Source organism: Hydra vulgaris, chromosome 02 (assembly GCF_038396675.1).
Source record: "Hydra vulgaris chromosome 02, alternate assembly HydraT2T_AEP".
NCBI lineage: Eukaryota > Metazoa > Cnidaria > Hydrozoa > Anthoathecata > Hydridae > Hydra > Hydra vulgaris.
The window spans coordinates 58789447-58811500 of NC_088921.1; the positions used below are offsets into that span (position 1 = coordinate 58789447).

The 22054-nt window shown below is 28.9% G+C and overlaps 1 protein-coding gene across 1 annotated transcript in view; it reads left to right on the forward strand.

Moving 5' to 3' along the window:
* Nucleotides 1-431: 431 nt before the first annotated feature.
* Nucleotides 432-22054, forward strand: part of LOC100198163 (choline transporter-like protein 4) — an 89676-nt gene continuing 68053 nt past the window's right edge. The window contains exons 1-3 of the mRNA XM_065791528.1: nucleotides 432-522; nucleotides 6875-6923; nucleotides 21728-21801. Of these exons, the coding sequence (XP_065647600.1) occupies nucleotides 465-522; nucleotides 6875-6923; nucleotides 21728-21801 (181 nt within the window). The 5' untranslated portion in view covers nucleotides 432-464. The remainder of the gene's footprint in view (nucleotides 523-6874; nucleotides 6924-21727; nucleotides 21802-22054) is intronic.

A 22054-nucleotide genomic window follows, 5' to 3' on the forward strand; every position in this document is an offset into this window, starting at 1 on the left:
ATTAAAAAGCACGAAAATTATTTTTATACTTAAATTGTTCTTTAAAATTTATATTGTGTCTTTGAATATTTTCATTTAATAGTAATCAAATATGAAAATTATAGCAATACGGTAGTGTGTTTTTCTACAATAAATTTACATTTTAATTTAGTTTTTTATTTATTTTTTCATATTCGAATTAGCTATTTGAAATTTAAACTTCAAATTTCAATTTGCTATGGCTTGTCGCATTGTACATCACATAGTTGCTCTGCTTGTTATGCATGTTTGATTACTACATAATTTTTACAACTGTTTTTAAGTATAATTTTTTAAGCATCTACACCTCTAAAAGTAGAATAAATTTTGAAAAAAGTTATTTTAAATATAGTTATGAAGCTAAAGGTGTTGGTGCATCATATTGTACATTATTTATTGTATTTTTTTTTGTCTTTTTTTCTATTTGTAAGCATTAAAAAAGTAAAATGACAAATGAAGGAAAGGAAAAAGCTGAAAACAGTAGATTGATAAATCAAGAGTTTGGTATTCATGTTTAATTATATTTTATTTATATTTACAATATATTATGTTGGTTTTTCTTTTTTCTTTTTTTTTGTAACATTTTAAAAATTTGTGTTTACAAAAAAATGCAGTGTTGTTTTCTCATAATGCTAAGCTTTTAAAGTTTAGTTTTATTTTAAATATTTTAATTTTAATTTGTTTTAATGTGTTATTGAAGATTAACTTAAGCTGTAATTTTAAAAACTCACGTTTAACAAAACTGCAGGCTGCCAATATTAAATTTGGCAGCTACTAGGAAATAAAATAAACTAGTTAAAGGCCAAGACAACCTTTAAAAGAAGAGTTAAAAAATTGTGAATTATAAAAACACAAATACAAGATTTGGGGAAAACACTTGGTGAATAAAATTTAATACAAATATGAAAGAGCATTAAGAGTAAAAAGACTTTACTGATTAGTTAGTTAAATAAGGTTGTAACAAAAGATGTTAGCTTATTTGAGCTGCAACCACGATAGAATAAAATGAAAAAGAGACATTTTTTCATATCTTCTGTCAACCATTTCCTTGCTCTTTAACAAAATTCTTTGTTTTCTAATAATTCAAAGCCTAATAATAGTTGCTTGCAGCATTGTTTAATTATTTATTTTTAAAAAAAGCACTTCATGACAGTATGATGACAGAGGCTCTAGCTTGCTTAAATAGATTTAATGCATTTTTCTCCTTGTCCAAATAAGAAAGGACATTATTAGAAGATTCAGTCTACTGTTTAGCAGTAGTATTCTACGCAAAGGAAGATGAGAGGCTTATAAAAGTGAATTAGAAATAAGAAAATTGTGAAAGTCGTAAGGATATGAAGTGAAATATAATCCAAGTAAACAAGAGTAGAAATTGCTATGATTAGCAGAAAATAATTGAGTTTTGTATAGGGTCATTCCATGCCAAGTGGTGCAAAGGTCCCTTATGGACCATCTCAGATTTTATTGAAATTTTTTGATTTTGTACATATATATGTTAAAAGCATATTTTGAAAATTTTAGATCAATATCTAATATGGTTCTTGAGAAAACGCTATTTAAGTAGTGGGCTATTTTGCATAAAATTTCACTCTACAAGAAAAAAGGGTTTTTTCATCATTTTTAACAGCCAATAACTTTTGAACAAGCTAGTTTTATACTTCAATTATTATAAGATAGCAAGTGTGCTGTGGATACTTTGAAAAAAGAAAAAAATATTATTTCTGGCAACTTAACTTTTTCCATAATGGCGGGCTAAAGTTAATTTTTTTGTTTTAAGAATAAGTTTTTTTGTGATTTTAAAGACCTTAGTCTTAAAAACTAGTTACAAAGTTAATACAAATCAAATTGCCTGCTGATCTACATGTGGTGGATAAACATTTTTAAAAAAATCAGTTGGTTAAAGAGCTGCATTCAAAAGTTATAGGTCTCCAAAATGAGTCAGATCGAGATTTTCGTAAAATTGATCTGTGATGCAAAGCATCTGTTACCTAAGATAGCACTTTTTTTTTTTTTATAAAATTTTTTATACGCATCAATTAAAGACTGTTAATTAATAAAAACCAAAAAAATTAATGGGCGCTTATTTATAACCCCCAAAAGGTAGTCTCTAAAAGTCAGGTAAATTTTCCATAAAATTCTGAAATTGACATAATAAATAAATGCATTGAATTATATAATGTTATTTATTATGAAATATCAATTAAAAAATATCAATGCTTAAAGCCTTTTAATCCCTTTAGATAAAGAACTTTTAAATCCCAATAGATAAAGTCCCCTCCCCTCTGTCCCCTCCCCTCTTTATAATACAATAATTTTTTTAATGAAAAACAAACAAAATGTTTTTAAGAAAATAAACAAAAATAATAAAATTTACAAAAAGTTAAATTTCTCAAATAATAAAATAATCTCATTGATTTCTTTTAAGTCAATACTATAAAATCTTCCACTGTTTGACTGGACTTTAAGAGATTGCACTTTGCATAAAATATGCATTAGAGGTACCCAACAAAGATCATCTCTGCATGGCCACGTAAACTTGTTACATAAAGACTTTTTCATGAATTTCATATTAAGATCTTGATGCTCTTCTGAAATACTAAGAATATTTCCTAAATACCATTGAGCATCGTAAACGCAGGCCACATATTCTCCTGGTGAGTAACTGGAAATTTTATTAATATAAATTCTGCAAGTAGAAAAATCCACATTAGTGCAAATAATATCAAATGAGACTCTTCTTATTTTTATTGAGGTAAGTGACATTGGGATAAAACTGTGGTGGTTTCGTGTCCCAGGTATTGTCGAACAAGAACGATATCTCTCTTCCAAATTGAAGTTTGTAGTATGTGTTTCTATTGAAACTTTGTCAACAAAAAAAAAAGATATTCCTTTGACGTGTTGAACACACCAGCTGTACATTTTGCTTGGTGTGTCAATAGGATCGTTTAGTGATTGTGGACTGACGTTTCACTGTTCCACCAACACCATCACAAGGGCTTTTACCATACGATGTTGCAAAAAAGTGCCACTCTGCAGTCATGTCAAAATCGTGTTTATGGTAGCATAAGTTGATAAGATTTTTGTAATTTTTATATTGTGATGCAGCTCCATCACTAAAATAGATAATGTGTTCAAATGTTTGTAATTGTTTAAGTTTATCAATAACATTACCGATAAAGCAATGAACAGCATCTGTTCCATGTTTCAGATGATCTGATATAACACAATAACTTTGACTATCAAGTTTTCCATCTTTTATAAAATACGCAACAAAGGGGTGCACAGTTGCTTGGCTGTTATTCCAGTGAAAACCTTGCACTGCATCCTGTATTAGAAAACTATAGTTTTCTGCAAAGTCAAGAAGAACCAAAGCTTGATTTTCTTTTAAATTAGTTTTCAAATGTTGGTAGTAGGTGGCTTGACTTTTTGATATAAAATGATGCACTCGTAAACTATCTAACTGTTCATAAACCATTTCAATAAATTCATCTAAAGGTAGAGTTGCTGGTACTAAAGTACATTGGTAATTTGATTTTTGCCATTGATAAAAGTTAACTTCACTAATTTCTTTTTCTGTAAACAAAGTGTCAATGTAGTCTAACAAAACCTTTTTAGCAGGACATTTATCGCAGCTATGCAGCATACAATCTCTATTTTCAATGCTACAAACCATTAATTTTAATAAGATTTTGTAATCAGAAATTCCAGGAATTTTCTGTACAAGGAGCTTTACATTTTGATGGTACTGGCAAACACAAACTGCATGCAGACCAGAAGCACCACCCACAGGAATGCACCACTTGGGCCTTAGCTCACAAAATTTTGAAAATCCAACTTTAAGATAATTATATTTCTTTTTAAACTCAATATGTAGCTCTTTCATATTGACTAGTAAAAGGCGCTTTTGGATATGTTGCTTTTTACTATCTACTTTAACTGAAACAAACTCTTTTTTTCCTGGACAAACCCTTGAATATTCATCGCATTCGTAGAAATGAACAACCTCTGTAATTACATCTTCGCTTAGTTTTTTACCCGATTTTGGAGAAGGTTTTGATAGTATTCCACTTTTTTTACTTAATTTTCTGGCTTGTACTACAGATCTTTTTGAAGTAAAAAAAAACTTCTGAGTTTTCTCTATTGACCAACTGTCTGGAGTGAGTGTAAGAAGTGTGATTTTTTTCAGAATTTGACAATGTTTTTTCAAATTTTGACTTAATTTGAGTCATAATATTGTCTAAATCTGTGTTTGTTTTTTTCAAACATTTTTTTGAGGGTGATTCAATTCCACAAAGTGCAGCTATTTCTAAACCTAGCACATTGGCAACAGCCTTTTGTGTATGAGCTCTTACGCTATCAATTTTACGCTTTCCATATGCAACTCTATCTTTTTTTGAAACAAGTTTTAGAGGTGAGCATCCAAAACTTGCAATACTTGAATTAAGATCTTCTTTTAATGTATGGTTGTCAACATAAATTTCTTTTTCTTGGAGTTCATTTTCTTTTGTATTATGTTTGCAATTCAGAACTTTTCTGCAACTAGTGCAAATTTTTTGACCAGGTATTAAACCAAAATCTTTGGCATATGAAATACTGATAACTCTAAGAGAATCTAAAAAATAACGGAAATAATTATTAAATTTTTTTTTTTTTATTCATTTAGTGTTATTAAGGTATTTTTATTAAATTAAGATATTAAATATTGAAACTTACTTTTCACATTTTTTGCGTGCTTGTTCAATGGATTACAACAATACCTGCGATGTTCATTCTCATACCTCGACAAGTAAACTTTCTCGTGATAGCTACAAATAAAATCTATGGGATTTATTTTGCTTCTCAAAGAAATAAGCTCTTGGTTTAGTTTAGACAGTTCTTGGTAGCGTTTACTTTTATTAGATAGATAGCACTGTTCATTTAATGCTTTACCAATACAGCAAGTAGAAAGCTCAGGCATATTACTTATTATTAATTAGTTCTAAAATACAACAATTTATTTGGTTTTATTAGTACTTTTTAGATTGACATACTAGTAATATAGAATTAAATGAAACAATAACTAAACTTTTAAAAAGTAATAATTTTTTATGGAAAATTTACCTGACTTTTAGAGACTACCTTTTGGGGGTTATAAATAAGCGCCCATTAATTTTTTTGGTTTTTATTAATTAACAGTCTTTAATTGATGCGTATAAAAAATTTTATAAAAAAAAAAAAGTGCTATCTTAGGTAACAGATGCTTTGCATCACAGATCAATTTTACGAAAATCTCGATCTGACTCATTTTGGAGACCTATAACTTTTGAATGCAGCTCTTTAACCAACTGATTTTTTTAAAAATGTTTATCCACCACATGTAGATCAGCAGGCAATTTGATTTGTATTAACTTTGTAACTAGTTTTTAAGATTAAGGTCTTTAAAATCACAAAAAAACTTATTCTTAAAACAAAAAAATTAACTTTAGCCCGCCATTATGGAAAAAGTTAAGTTGCCAGAAATAATATTTTTTTCTTTTTTCAAAGTATCCACAGCACACTTGCTATCTTATAATAATTGAAGTATAAAACTAGCTTGTTCAAAAGTTATTGGCTGTTAAAAATGATGAAAAAACCCTTTTTTCTTGTAGAGTGAAATTTTATGCAAAATAGCCCACTACTTAAATAGCGTTTTCTCAAGAACCATATTAGATATTGATCTAAAATTTTCAAAACATGCTTTTAACGTATATATGTACAAAATCAAAAAATTTCAATAAAATCTGAGATGGTCCATGAGGGACCTCATTAAAATTTGCACCACTTGGCATGGAATGACCCTATAACCAGTTTCTGTGACCTCCTAAGTTATCATACAGGAGAGATTATACCCAAGTTGCCTGTACTAAGCAAAATTACAAAAGTAATGACTTTTTATCAAAAGTAGAGTATATGTTTGTTATATAAGCAAACAGTGCTAGTTTTAAGATAAGTTAATAATCTTTAATATTCCTAACACTAGGTTGTCAGAAAAATTATTGCAGTCTATATAGAAGCTATAAATGAATAAATTTTTAATTTTTCTAATGTATTTACATTAGAAGCAATTTTTTTCTTATTTGATATTTTGTGTTACTACAAGTATGATAGTTTAAAGCTTTAAATATCAAGGGCATTGTTAATACTTTTAAATTAACTTAAATTTCAGTATAATATTTACAATTTATTAGTATAATAGTTTAACTATATATTATTATTAAACTATAATATATATATATATATATATATATATATATATATATATATATATATATATATATATATATATATATATATATATATATATATCTTATATATATATATATATATATATATATATAAGATTAAAGAATTAATTTAAGAGTAGTAGTAATAGTAGAGAAATAAACTAAGTAAAAAAAAAATTTGAAATTTTAAAATAGAAAATAAAATCAGTAAAAAATAATAATGATAAAAATAAAAATGTTTTATTTTTAAATTTGTCTTGATTTTTTGAAATAAATTAAAAAATGTTAAACTCAAAAACTAATAAATTATTAATAGTTATAATAATGATAATAATAATAACAATTATAATCAAGTTAACATCAATAAACATTTTTAACTTTCAGAGAATTGAATTCAAACAGTTCCTCATTGAAGTTATACTTGTTTATTACAGGAAGTTTTAAGTGTACAATAAAATAAAAAAAATTGATTTTTAATGTTCATACAAATTTTTTTTTTCAAAAGAAATGTGTGTTGGCACTGGTAAAAACAATTTTTTTAATTATTTTATTTTATTAATTAAAATAAATATGTAAGTTGCCATCATATTTATTTATAAAATAATTTTTTCCAGGTCAAAAGAAGAAGTATGACAAAAATTTTAAAGGTCCAATAAAAGATCGGTATAAGTTCAAATTATTTATTTCTTTAAAAATATTTAAATATATAAAAAAATATATATAAATTTTAAAATATTTGCCAATAAACAATTATTATATTAATATTTATTATTAAATGCTATTTTAAAAGATTTTTAAACAATCTTATAATTTTTTTTACAAAGTTTTTGCATGGTATCTATTATACTGATAAATCTATTTTTCTTAAAATCTAAACTTTTTTGCTAAATTCATAGAGCAAAGAAGTTTAAGTTATTGTTTTTGTTGTTGTTGCTGTTGTTGTTGTTATCATTGTTGTTGTTGTGTTTTTGATAACACTATTAGAGCAATTTCAAAAAACCTACAATTGACAACTTAATACAAGATTGTCCAGTTTATTATTGAATTCATTTGTTGAATTTACATTTCATTTGGTCGTTTATTCCAATCATTTGCTGCTCTTTTCATAATAAATTTGTTTCAGTGTTCATACTTACATGTTTTTTTTTTTTAATATTTTATACTGTAACCTTTTGTAAATTTTAGTTTAATTTAATATTAATTTTTTATGTTGTATAACCTACCAGTTTTCAAATCTAATTCTACCAGTTAATAAATGTACCATTTTTCAAATCTAATATGTAGCATAAACAAATTAGATTTGAAAACTGGTAGGTTATACAATTTAACAAAATTAATATTGTTAAAATTTTTGAATATCTGAGTCAAATGATGTTAGTTTAATTACACTGTAAAAGATGTTACTGGAAAAGGAATAACCTCTTTGCTTACTTTTTTGCAAAGCTCATTAAAACTAATTTAGTATAAGTTCAAGTGTGCTGAAATCTCATCAGTTTTCATGTTATATGTAGATAATTTTGTTATAGGTAGTAATTTTGTTGTTGTTCCTTTTATTTGATAAAGGTGTAGGTCTTGGCAATACACAAATTTTTTGGTAGAGGTTTAGAGACTTTTAGAGACTATGAATTTTACCATGAACTTGTCAGGTTGACAAAACTAATTTTCAATTTTAAACAATGAGGCATATCTGAATAAGTTAAGCTGTTCAAAAACTTAACAGGAAAGCTATTTCTTTCATTATGGTCATCATTCGCAATTTAATCAGCATTTAAATATGCTTTGACCTTTCCTTGCAGACATTCAAGCACTTTTTCATTGATTGATAATGAATCCACATTTTTGGGTTTTAAAATTATACGTTTAGATAAATCAACTTGTTCAGCATATCCAAATATTTTTTCATCAATATAATTATTTTCTTTCATAATGCACTGTATTTCAATGCTTTCATAATGCTGTATTTCAATGCATCCTTTAAAATGATCTTCCTCCTTGACAGGTATTGTTCCACTACCAAGTTTTAATAGCCATTGGGAAAATTCTCCAACCTTATCATATACTCATATAATTTCAGTTAACACAAACTTCTTAACCCATTGTCACTGTAAAGAACATTTTATACACAATTCTATAATCTTCCCTGATTTTCCTTTTTCACAACAGGCAGTACTTGTCTCAAGTCGCCACTAAAAAAAAACAACTATCCTGCAAACAGAAAGTTCTTATTGCAAACATCTTTAACAATCTATTAATTGCATTTAAGGCATGTTTATGTATCATTGATGTTTAATCAAATAAAAACAAAATAACTTACCTTTAAAAGTGTCCATATATAGAGTTAGGAGTTAGATATATATGCTGTTATCCAATATTGGGACATGTAGTTTAGGTAATTCCATTTGTAAGGAGAGTTGCTCCAATGCCAGTCTATGCAGTTTTTGCAAATTTAGAACCTCTACTTAAGGTTTCAGCAAACAACTAATATGTAAACATTTTGTCATGAAAAACAATTGAGTTAAAAATTTGAAGTTTTTACTGACACCAAAGATAAAAAAATGATATACTTTCAAAAAATATTTTATTAATAAAGTTTTGTTGGGGGATCGGGAAGGGGGGAGTGAGTTAGACATGTACCTGCAGCCCCTTGGTGTTTCTAATTTCTCTTATTTATAAAGTAGTTTAAAGCAAAAAAAAAAAAAAAAAATCATGGTACCTGTAAATTTTTTAGGACTTAAAAAAATTTTTTATATTAAACTAAAAATTAAACATGTTATAAATTAAATCTTGTGTTTTAGGCAAAGTCTTATAAAACCTTTTGATTAGGGTATAATTGATTTTTTTTTTAAATAATATTGATTTTAAAAAAAAAAAAATTTTAATTAAAATTTATATTTAATAAAGAATAAATTTTAATTAAAATTTTGTTTTTTATTAAAATCCTCCTCTCCTCATTCTTTTAATTAAATCCCCTCCCCCTGTTTATTAGACCTGGACGAAAATCCCCCCTCCTCTTTTATTCCCATATCCTCTTGTATTAAGCTCGCAAGAGTACTTAAATAGGATTTAAGAATATTCTAACTTAAAAGTTTGAGTCATATTTTACATGCGTACGCCAAAAAAGTAAATTTTTTATATTTAAAAAGCTTTTTACAAAATATTATTGCATAATTATGCAACAACCATTAAAAGCAAAAAAAAATTTTATTGATATGTTTTACAATGAAAATTTGTTTTTAAAAATATTTCTTTTTTTTTAAATATATTCAAACTTGATAAATAAAACTTATTAGATAAATACTTATAAATAAAAGTTGGTATGTGAAGTATAATGAATTGATTAAAGTTCCCTAAAATTAAAATGACAAATTCATAAAATTTTTTGCTTGTGATAAAAATTTCTCCTAATAAACTCGTGTAAATAACTTGTAAATAAAGTTTCTCATGACCTTCTTGTTTTTCTTGTTTCTTTTCTTGTTTTTCTTGTTTTTCTTGTTCTTTGTCTTATTGTGACTCTTGTCTCAATAAAACAAAATTCTTGCATATTAGCATTTTTAAACTAAAAAAGCATGACAAAAACATCGTAGGGGAAAGGTGGGATGGTTGATCCCTGTTTTGGTTTTTGTAGATTTTTACTGACTGTTTGAATTTTTTCATCAAATTTATGTTTAAATTTTATAATCCTAGCAGTCCTGGTTGTTCCACTGGTGGATGATTGTGGCAGCTTTTGTATGTCAGCCCGGTTCACTTCCTTGGCGTCCTCTACTGTTTGAAAAGTGAAACAGCTCTCCACTGGAAATATCACCCTCTTCATCAGTTGAATTGAAAAGTTCTCTGTTTCTAAGTTTTGTTAGCAATCTTTGCACAAGCAAGTTCTTCAATTTCTACTTTTTCAGTTGTCAGTTAGGATATGAGCATCCTCGTTTTTTACTTTGAGAAGATTAGACACAAGGTGCCCACTAATGATGTTTGTAGAAGTCATGGCTCGAGGGAACACATCTCCAAGCAGTTCAGCAACATCGTAAAATTGTAACAGTTCTTCCAGGGAACTTGATCATGATATTGGAAGCTGCTTGGGAGTAGTAAGTCTTCCATGGACCAAAAACAGCTCTGTTCAAAAGCTGCAACTTATGAGAAGTGTACGGCAGAATTGTAAGAAAAATGATGCTGTTGTCACTTGCATAATTTACAGCTTCCACTGAGCAGTGGCTCTCGTGGTTGTCCAAAGTGTTTCAAAATGTTTAAAAAAATAGGTCGTCCATCCACTGGGATATGTTGTTCCATTGCTTATAGGAGATGCATAGCTTAGAAACCAATCCTGCCAGTTTTTTCTAGGAAATGTCATAAAAGGAGGCATGTGACCAGCGGCAGAGTTTATGCAAGAACACACTGTAATGTACTCGTTCTGCAGATGTAATTTTGCCTACCTGCTTCAACCCTCTTAGCAATAATTTTAGCAGGCTTGTGTACTATAGTAAGGCCAGTTTCGTCAATATTCCATATGCGTTCAGAAAGAAACTTGTATCGCATATAAACATTTCCTAATTTAGTAAAAAATTAACTAAAAATTATTTTTAATTTAAACAATTTTGAATCAAATTCTTTTAATTTCTTTCAAACTGATGACTTTTTACAAAACCATGAATCGATTCCGTATTTAAACTATTTTATCAGAGCAAAAAGCTGTGCTTTGTGCCAAGCTTTTAACTTCTGGTGTTCTCAATGTCAGTTTAGGGTTTCTGTCAAGAAAATCTCTGTACCAGTTGCGGCCAGCTTGCTTGATTTTATTCCATGTGGGGGGATATGGTGTCTTGTTTGTTGCAGCATAAGAGTATGCCAATTTGCGCAGTTGCACCACAGTTATATCGTAATACATCTTAGATATATCTTCCAAAAAGATACCAAGTTCATTTTCCAGATCAGTTGAAAAAACTTGCTGCACCTTGTACCCTGGGGGAGATGTTATGTTTTTCTGCATATCCTCTTCAATGTCATGACATTTATTCCTAGAGGAATTAGCTGCCTAGAGAACGCTTTGTAGCTTCCACCATTTTTTACAGCTTTTACAGCTTCTTTAATTTTTTCCGCATCTGGCGGAACTCTCTTCATTGTTTCAATTTTAGCTGAGTACTTACGTGGCATCTGAAAGAATAAATATAAATAAAATAATTTTTAGTTTTTTCTAAATTTTTTTCTTTAATTGTGAAGGTTGGTTTTTATTCCCATTAAAATGTAATTTTTTTTTAAAATACTTTAAATTAATATATTATTTATTTTACTTTTTATTCATTGTCTTTTAAATTTTTCAAAAAATATTTCATTCATTTTTATAGTGATTTTTATGTTATAGTTATGATAATAAAAACCAGTACTTTTTTATTATGAAATTAAAACTTACATTTTCACACCAATCGTTGTTTAAAGTATTTATTTTAGTTAAGCTAATTTTTTCAGTTCTTTTTTTGAAATGTTAAAATATTCAAACTTTTTAATAGCATTGGTAAAGTTATAAAAATGTTATATGCATGGTCATGTATCGTATTGCGATCGCATGCCTTCCTGACCAGGCTTAAACCTGGGATACTTGATTCTGGGATCAAGTATCTCCCCTTTAAAGAATCATCTATCCCTATGTTGACCTTTTTTTGAAAAATTCATGGTTTAGGCTAAAGGAGTTAGAATTTGAATATCAATGTTATGTGTTAAGTGGATAAAAGTATGCATGCTTCACCTATTTGCACAGTATAATCATAAACTAAACAAGTTAAAGTTTTAAAACTTACCTCGAACACCTTAAATAAAGTTTAGATGTCACAAAATACAAAAAACTTTATTAAACATTTAGGCATTTTTTGAAGTAAAGACCATTTGCCAAAAAATGGTAAACAATAAGGCTGCTACCCAAGCGTACCAACAGAAGAGTGATAAAATATCACTAGGCACCAAATTTGCATGGAGATCAAGTATCCCACTGGGATTAACCATCCCACCTTTCCCCTATAAATATATAGTAACAATATTTTTTTATAAACTCTTGTAAAATATTTATTTTATATATTTAATTCAACAATTTAATAAGAAACATAAAATATATTAAATTGGAGTTAAAATACACTTGGATAAAATCTAATAAGATATTCAAACTGTTAATTCTATGAGAATATTCAACTAAAATGCAACTTACTTCAAAAAAAAATGTTTCCATCTTTAGTAATAAATTAATTTCTTTATTAATCCATTTTTAATAATATCATTTTAAAGACAAACATATAGCAAATAAAAACATATAGCTAATAAAAAAAAAATTAAATAAACGTAAACCAAAATATAAAAATCTAAGACAAAAGTATAAACATTTTACAAAATAAAGCACTACTCACACAGCTTGTTGAAAGTTGAAAGACCTTGTGGTTTTTTCCAACTTTAGACTCTCAAACAACGCCCATAATTTAGAAAAAGGTCTGTTATCATATAATGAAAGCAGAAAAATTGCCTTAAGCATTCATTGTCATTAAATGTTCATTGAAATGTCATAAGGCATAAAAAAGAAAAATCTTTAGAGATTTTATAGAATCGTAACTAACTCAGTAACTAACGGCATCAAGCATTGGCTGGACTAGTTAAAAAATTTATATATATATTTATATATATATATATATATATATATATATATATATATATATATATATATATATATATATATATATATATATATATATATATATATATATATATATTAAGTCACTTAGAACAAAAATGAGCAAAGAAACTTCTAGCATCAATATTATATTGCAAATATATATAATTAATAAAAATTTAAAAAAAAAATTTGAAAATTTTTTTTTCTCTACCGGGGAGCTGGTTTTTTTGTCATCGTAAAATCCTAAAATTTCCGTATACCAGATCGTAAAATTTCCGAATTAAAAAAATTTATATATCAGTGAATTACAGTCCAATTTTAATGTTATTTTTGTATAACACAATAAAAAAACTGGGAAAATGATTGGCTTCAAAAAACCATGATTAAAATAGGGCTGATGACAGCTGGGGGCTGTCCCCAGACTTTTTTTTTTTCTTAGAAATTTCAAGTAATATTAGGTAACAATATAAAAATTCGAGGAAAAGAAAAAAGTTTCTACCTACCAGGGAACTTTTTTTTTTTTTAAATGTCAGATCACGAAATTGACATCTTAAAAATAAACATATTTTAGTCCGATTTTTATGTTATTTGAGTCTAAGCAGATATGAAAAAGAAAAAAATGGCATTAAGATTAACTATTTGTTTGGCAAAGTTACATATTTATGTTGAAACATATTTACAGGATAAGCAATCAAGTTCAACTGTCTTTAGAGTGCAGGATTATTCGAATAGACATTATTAGTCTGTCACCTCTTTTACTGCTCTTTCACAAGACTGTGTGTGTTGGGGAAAGTAAGGTGCTTCAAAAGGTGTCTCTAAGAGATTGTCAAGATCTTTTGTAGGTATTTGACAAGTAAACACAGGTTCTCATTTATCTTTTTTGAGTTGGACCTTCTTCCTTGGCCTGAATTGAGTGTCTCCATACTCCAAACCTTTCCGTATCTTTTTGATGGCTTTAATGACAAATCTAGATTCCTTATCTGAGTTTGCTATAAGGGAAAGAATCAAAGATTCAGAATGAGCAAAATTAGCTCCATTTTTTATGTACGCAGTTTTTCCATACTGTTTACTTTTGAAAGAGCTTTTCCAATTGGTCAAGTGAAACCAACATTTGAATTGGTGGGTCCATCCAGAATGACAACAATGTGCCTCAAAGGAAGCTTATTGCAATGTAGTATACAAATAGACAAGAAACACTTTCTACCCAACAATTGTTCAAGATTTGTCAACCTCCATCTTTCCCTGAATCAGTTACAGCATTTATTAAATCTCCTCCCATTACTTCTAGAGATTTATGTACTCCCCGAGAAACCATCCAATAAAATAGTTCAATAGCTGCTTGTTTAGCAAGCTTATTGGGAGGTATTGCCTTTATGGGTGTAAAATGTGTCATATAGTGACCGTCAGGTTCAGAAGTAATGCTAATGTGTTCTTCTTTCACAACCCTTTGATGAAATCGTTTTGTTACAGGGTTGTGCTTTAAAACTCTGGTAAAATCTTCTCTGCCATCAGTAAATATACCTTTGATAGGTTGTACTTGAATCTTCATTTCTTCAGATGTCTTTGCTTTAGTAATTACTACTTTCCTAGCTGTAACAACTTTCTTAGGATCTACAGCCAAATTGGACATTTCAGGTGTTAAAAAGTTACCCAGAATAAGGTCTTGAAAAAAAGCTGAAACTGCTGCTAATGTTGCAGCTGGTGAAATTAAGAATGCTAATGTTGTAGCTGGTGAAATTTAAGAGGCTAACAGATTCTATTTACTGACCAGTCTTGCACCACTTCTTCATCTATTAGGCTGGTGCAGATGTATTTTTGATACATCGTTTCCGGTTTAGGATGTTGAACGCTGAATCTTCTTGATTCAATGTATGGGTTTTGCATGTGTCTCTATTTTTATAACTAGGCAACTCATTCTATTATCTCCTAATGAGGGTAGAGCTCTAAAACTCAGTTTTATGGTTCTAAGGCTGGTTGGTAGTCAGATTTCACTAACTCTGTGGCTCTTAGAGAGGCTGATTCCATCAACAGCTGAAAAATATAAGAGTACTAACAGTGCCATTTTGTGCATTGGCGGTGTCCCTGATTATACTTTTAGTGTGCATTGTTGAGGCCACATTTGGAGCCCTTTGTTACGGTTTAGGGTTTATTAATAGTAATGAAGCAATTGCTTGGACTGTTCAATAGTGCACTGAGTACTATCTATGCTTTGAGTCAAGTTCTTTAAAAAATTTAAAATGATTAAAGTACCAAAAACTATAAAACACAAAAAACCATCGTCATCACCAAGTTCTCCAAACCTATTATTCACTAATATTCGTGGTCTTCAAAGTAACTTTTCTTCAGTTGAGTCGTATCTCTTGCAAAGTTCACCAGACCTACTTGCTCTTTGTGAGACTAATTTGAGTTCAGCTGTCTCATCTTGTGATCTAAGTGTTGATAGTTATCTTCCTTTATTTCACAAAGACTCCAATAGTCAGATATTTGGCCTGGGCATTTACATTCGTAAAAATTCACCCATTTGTCAGGAAACAAGGTTTGAATCCACAGACTATTCTTTTATGTGCTTTCATTTAGCACCACTTCACTCTATCGTCTTTCTATTTGTTCTCAGGACTGCACTCTTTTTGATGTTATTTCTGGTCAAATTGACCAAGCTCTCTCTCTTTATCCATCAGCCAATATCCTTGTTGTTGGTGACCTTAATGCTCATCACACTGAATGGCTTGGCTCTAGTGTCAGTGACTGCTGGCGTTAAAGCCCTCAATTTTGGTCTTTCTCAATCCCTAACTCAAATAGTCAACTTTCCAACTCCTTTTCCAGACAACCTAAACCATTTACCTTCTCTACTTGACTTATGTCTTATTTCTGATCCTAGTCAGTGCTTAGTTTCTCCACATTCACAATTAGGTGCTTCTGATCACGAGTTGATCTCTCTAAAACTATTATCTCATTCTTTTTCATCATCAGAATCCCTCTATCATCGTACCTCTAACAACTACCTTAAAGCTGACTGGGACTCTTTCTGTGATTTTTGTGATGATTGTCCTTGGGTAGAAATCTTTTGTCTTTCTGCTGACAAATGTGGTTCTTATGTAACTTTGTAGATTCAGGCTGGTATGGAGTCTTTTATTCCCTCTCGATGATTCCAGGTCAAGCCTCACTCTTCTCCATGGTTTTCCTCACATTGTGCTGTTGCAATTTCTATATCTTCCATATCTATCAGTAAAACAATTCTCCAGGAAACAAATGTCTGTTTACTTTTGCTAGAAACCATTGTAAATAGGTTTTGTCTAATGCCAAAGGTCACTTTTCTCAGGTCATAAAGTCTCGTATTTCATCACAAAAATGGCACTCGTGACTTCTGAAGAATCTTTAACAGTATCAATAATAAGAGCAAATCTGTTATTCCACCTCTTTTGTATTTCTCAGACTTTGTTACCTCACCTTAAGACAAAGCTGAATTGTTTGCCAAGAACTTCTCATCAATATCATCTCTTGATTCCACTAGTTGCGTTCTACCTGATATAGCCATCAAACAGGTTGATCCATTGCTTGACATTTGTATCACTCCAGCTTCTATATCAAAAGTGATTTCCTGCTTAGACTCTTCTACAGCTTGTGACCCAGACAACATACCTGTTGTAGTCTTGCAGAAGTGTTCTCCGGAGCTGTCATCTATACTTTCAGAACTATTTAACAAGTGCTTATCAGAGTCTTGTTTTCCAGCCTGCTGGAAAGCGGTGTCTGTTATCCCTATTTTCAAAAATTCTGGAGAGCAATCTGATTAGTTTTAGATTATAATCATGCAATGGTCTAACTACCATCCCATTAGTCTTCTTCCTATAATAAGCAAGGTTTTTGAATCTTTAATTAACAAACACTTAATCTCTCATCTTGAATCTGATCATCAATATGGATTTCGATCTTCTAGTTCTACAGCTGATTTGCTAACAGTAATAATAGATAGGTTTTATCATGCATTAGATAAAGGTGGAGAGGTTAACGCCATCGCTCTTGACGTTTTTAAAGCTTTTGATAAAGTTTGGCATGCTGGTCTTCTCCATAAGCTTTCTTCTTACGGTGTATCTGGTAACATCTTTAATATTATTGAGTCCTTCCTTTCCAATCATAGTATAAAAGTTGTCCATGGACAGCGCTCTTCATATCCTGTAACTTCTGGGGTTCCTCAAGGTTCTATCCTTGGTCCTATACTCTTTTTAATTTATATTAATGATCTTCCAGATATTCTCACATCTAAGGTGGCATTGTTCGCTGATGACACTACCATTTATTCTTGTCATGATAAGAAGCCAACACTCTCTGGTTGCTTGGAGGGAGCATCTGAGCTTGAAAAGGATCTCACTTCTGCTACAGCATGGGGCTCACAGTGGCCGGTGAACTTTAATTCAGATAAAACTTAATTTTTTCCAGCTAATCATTATCGCAATAATTTATACCTTTCTATATTTATGAACAGTAATGTACTCGATGAGTCATCTACCCTTCATTTTCTAGGATTAATTCTTACTTCCGATCTTTCTTGGAAACCATATATCAAGTCCGTTGCAAAATTAGCATCTGCTAAGGTTGCATCTTTTTATTGAGCTCGACACTTTCTTACTCCGGATTCTATTATCTCTATAATTCTTAACTCTGTCCTTGTGTGGAATAATGTTTCCATATCTTGGGCAGATCTTCTAATGATGCGCTTTCTTTTTTAGACAAGGTGCAAAAACGCATTGTAAACATAGTAGGACCATCTCTTGCAGCCAACCTCGAACCATTATCACATCATCGTGATTTTGCTTCTCTTTCCCTTTTCTACAAATACTAAAATGGGCGCTGCTCTAAAGAGCTAGCATCTCTTGTGCCATCTACTAAAGTTCATTCTTGTCTTACTCTTCATTCAATTAAGTCTCATCCTTTTTCTGTTACTGTTCCTAAGTGCTCCAAAAACTCTTTTTCCTCTTGTTTTTTTCATCAGTATTTTGGAATTCGCTTTCTTCATCTTGCTTTCCTGATTCATGTAATTTGCAATCTTTTAAGTTGTCTGTCAATCGTTATCTTGCTCTACAAACTTCATCTTTTCTATTCCAGTAACTTCCAACTCTTATTGTGGTTACTTGCAGCCTTGTTGGAAGCGAAGTTTAAAAAAAATAAAATAAAATAAAATCTCTAATCTCAAAGAAGCTTCAGCAGTATTACTAATAGACATAAAGTTTAGTTTCCAGTTATCAGTTAAAGCAGGTTTATCTTCCATTTCTATTCTATTTGAATTTTCATCCCTTATGAAAGACTCAACAAGATCTTTTTTCTTTGAAGTTTTTTCCTCTTCTTTATTTCTAATTTTTTTTCTAGATTTGACTTTCTTTCCAACCTCCTCTTTTAAAAGAGACCTGTCTAGCTGTTTCCTTTATATCTTTACAAGTCATTTGATATTTTGATAGTGACCCAGTTTTTACTCTTTCAGCTTTTAACAAAATAACTTTTTAGAATCTTTTTTTCCCTTGGACAGGTACACTGAATATGTGCGAAATCTAGAAAACTATTTAATTTTGAGCACATTTCATTACATAAAGTGATTTCACATTTACAAGATGTCCTACAATATATCTAATTTGATTTCCCAGGTAGAAACTGTTTTTTGGGCTGCTTTTCCTCTAGAAATATCACTAAACTTGTTCCAGACTAATTCTATTTTCTGTACCGAAGATATTTTGTTTATTACCACAGAAAACTTGGAAAGAGCATTCAATCCTGTCCACTGTTGAAGAACCAAGTCTGCTAATTGTACACTAAGTTCTCTTACAGTAATTAGCCTCCTTAAAAATAAAACAAATAAAAAAAAGGTTTGGCTTAGTGAATGCAAGTAAATATAAACAATATTTTTACTATCTTTAAATGTGACTTTTCATTACATACTTGTCAGTATCTTTGAGCTTCTTTGATTTTGTCAATATTGATGAGCAAACATTCTCGTATTAAAAGACTCTTCCTCAGGATATCTCTTATAGTAGGCACTTATGAAGGATTAAGATCATTACTCCCACCCAAATACAGTGAAAACTTTGATTCTTTTTTACCCAAATTGAATGTAGTAATTTTAGGAGCACTCATTCTTCCTGTTAATATTAAATAAATACTAGCAATTAACAAAACTGAAAATCGACCAAACCGGAAGTAAAGTACTTTTGTACTACATATTCATGCATGAGGTAAATGAATGCACCATACGGTAGTAATTTATTTCCAGTTTTACTGATTGCTAGTATGAATAAATAAAAACATATATTTAAATACAAAAATATTTCAGAATGTGATGTATTGCATTCTTTCACTTTTTTGTACACTTTTGTACTAATGTAATAAACATAGACAATAATGTACACTTCTGTACAATGCAATAAATATAGAAATAACTATTTAAAACTTTTCAGAACTTTGCATTTCTAAATAAACAGGGCCGAGGACTAACTGGTTATCAGAATGTTTTTCTGTATTTTGTTGACACAAAAAAAATTAAAATGCAAGAGAGGAATTTTTTTTTTATTACTTGGTAGACTGCCTACCCCAACCAAACTCTCAGTCAATGTAACAGCACTCTGTCGCAAGTCAGGCTATAAGATAGTCAATGTAGCATCCCTTCCTTGTAGCAACACTTCCTTGTAGCAGCAGGCTATAAGATAATTGATGTAGCAACACTCCGCGCATGATTTACAGTAAAATAAAAATAAAAATAAAAACATTTTGTTTAAAAAAAAAAAAATATGGTTTATATTTTTAAAAACATTCAGAATGTTCTAAAAACATTCAGAATGCTTTTTAAAACATTCTGGTCAATTAAATTTGCGATTTTAAGTATTTTTAAAAAAATGATTTATTTCCAATTAAATTAATGGTTTTAACTTTATGACAACATAGAAATTTTGGATGACATTCAAAAGTAATTAAAAGTGATGTGTTTGTTGTCAAAAGAATCATATATATATATATATATATATATATATATATATATATATATATATATATATATATATATATATATATATATATATATATATATATATATATATATATAGACCTTACACTTGGAGTTTTGAATGGTTACCAAAAGGGCAACTGAAAATAACCAATTCGTTAATTTTGGCTGCCCATTAACTTTCATAGTTGCTCGTCACTATTTTCCATAAAAATTTTTGCATTCAGCGGATTTCTTGCATATTTTAGTCATTGTTTATTATAGGGCTAAATTGCGGTTAAATGCTTTTGCTAACGACTATATTTCAAAAAATAATTTAAAATAAAATAAAAAAGAATAAAAAAAGATAATTTAAAAACCCTAAAAGATAAAAGTTTTTGCGTAACGCAAAACTGCTGAACATGCAGGCAAATCGCCTTTTCGCAAGCAAAATGCAAGCTGTGTAACGCTTCTTAACAAGGGCTGCTAACTTCCTGGCATGGAGATTATTTTTTATTATATTTCCTTATAATTTATTTCTTCAATCTTATACTTAACATAATCTTTTGTTTTTTTATCACAATTTATTTATTTACTTAAATTTTTAGAGATTTAATGTAGAATTTTTTATAAAGACTATAAACAATTTCTAGATAGATTTTATCAGTTACCAATAAGATATTTGTAAACGTAATTTACATTCATAAACATATTACGTCAAAATAACTTTATACAATATTGACAAATAATGCATTTGTGAAGAGAATTCTCTTAAACAAAAGTACTTCTCCCTTTTTATAAGAAAAAAAAACTTTTTAATTTCCTTTTGCTTATAATAACCTATGATAAATAATCTAAAAAAAAGTGTCAACTGCCATTAAAAATCAATAGTCGCCTAAAAGGGTGACTTAATTGCATCAAAGGAATATTTTTAGTAGCCCTTCAAAAATCAGTCGTCTGGTACTGTTGGGTGATCACGAGTGTACACCTCTGATATATATATATATATATATATATATATATATATATATATATATATATATATATATATATATATATATATATATATATATATATAGTTCTATAGATTGTTGTATTTGGGAGTACGGAAGGAAAAAAATGATTCTTAAGCCAACACATACGTCACTTATAATTACTTTTGACTTTCGTCCAACATTTGTGTGTTGTCAGAAAGTAAAAACCATTAATTTAATTACAAATTATTCGTTTTTTAAAAAAGCCGCAAAAACGCAAATTTAATTGACCAGAATGTTTTTTAAAACATTTTGAATGTTTTTAACAATATAAACAATGTTTTTATTTTTATTTTTTTTAATAAAATGTTTTTATTTTTATTTTTTTTACTGTAAATCATGCACGGAGTGCTGCTACATCGACTATCTTATAGCCTGACTCGCTAGGGAGTGCTGCTACATTGACTGAGGGTTTGGTTGGGGCAGGCAGTCTATCAACTAATAAAAAAAAAAAATCCCGTCTTGCATTTTAACTTTTACTTTTTGTCAACAAAATATGGAAGAAAACTTTCAGACAACATATAAGTGTGTGTATATATATATATATATATATATATATATATATATATATATATATATATATATATATATATATATATATATATATATATATATATATATATATATATATATATATATATATATATATATATATATATGTATATATATATATATATGTATATATATATATATATATATATATATATATATATATATATATATATGTATGTATGTATATATACACAGCTATATATGTATACACATATTTAGCTGTGTGTGTATCATTATCACCACCGTTAATATGAAAGTAATAATCATGATAATTATATTTCAGAGGATGTACCGATATTATTTGCTGTGTGTTGTTTTCTATTTATATGATTGGAATGATAATTGTTGGTATTGTTGGTGAGTTTTTTTTTTCTACAATGTTTATATATATCTACATGACATTAACATTTTTTTTGGAGTTTATTAAATTTTTTTAAAAAATAATATTTTTTTAATTCTTTTTTTTTGTGCGTGTGTGCATGGGTTATAAAATCAGTGTATTCAAGAAATTATGTCTACATCAGCACTATGTCTGCAACCTCACATTAACAATGCAAATATTTAAGTATGCATCAATCGCAAGTCACATGAAATAAGCCTTAATAAATAA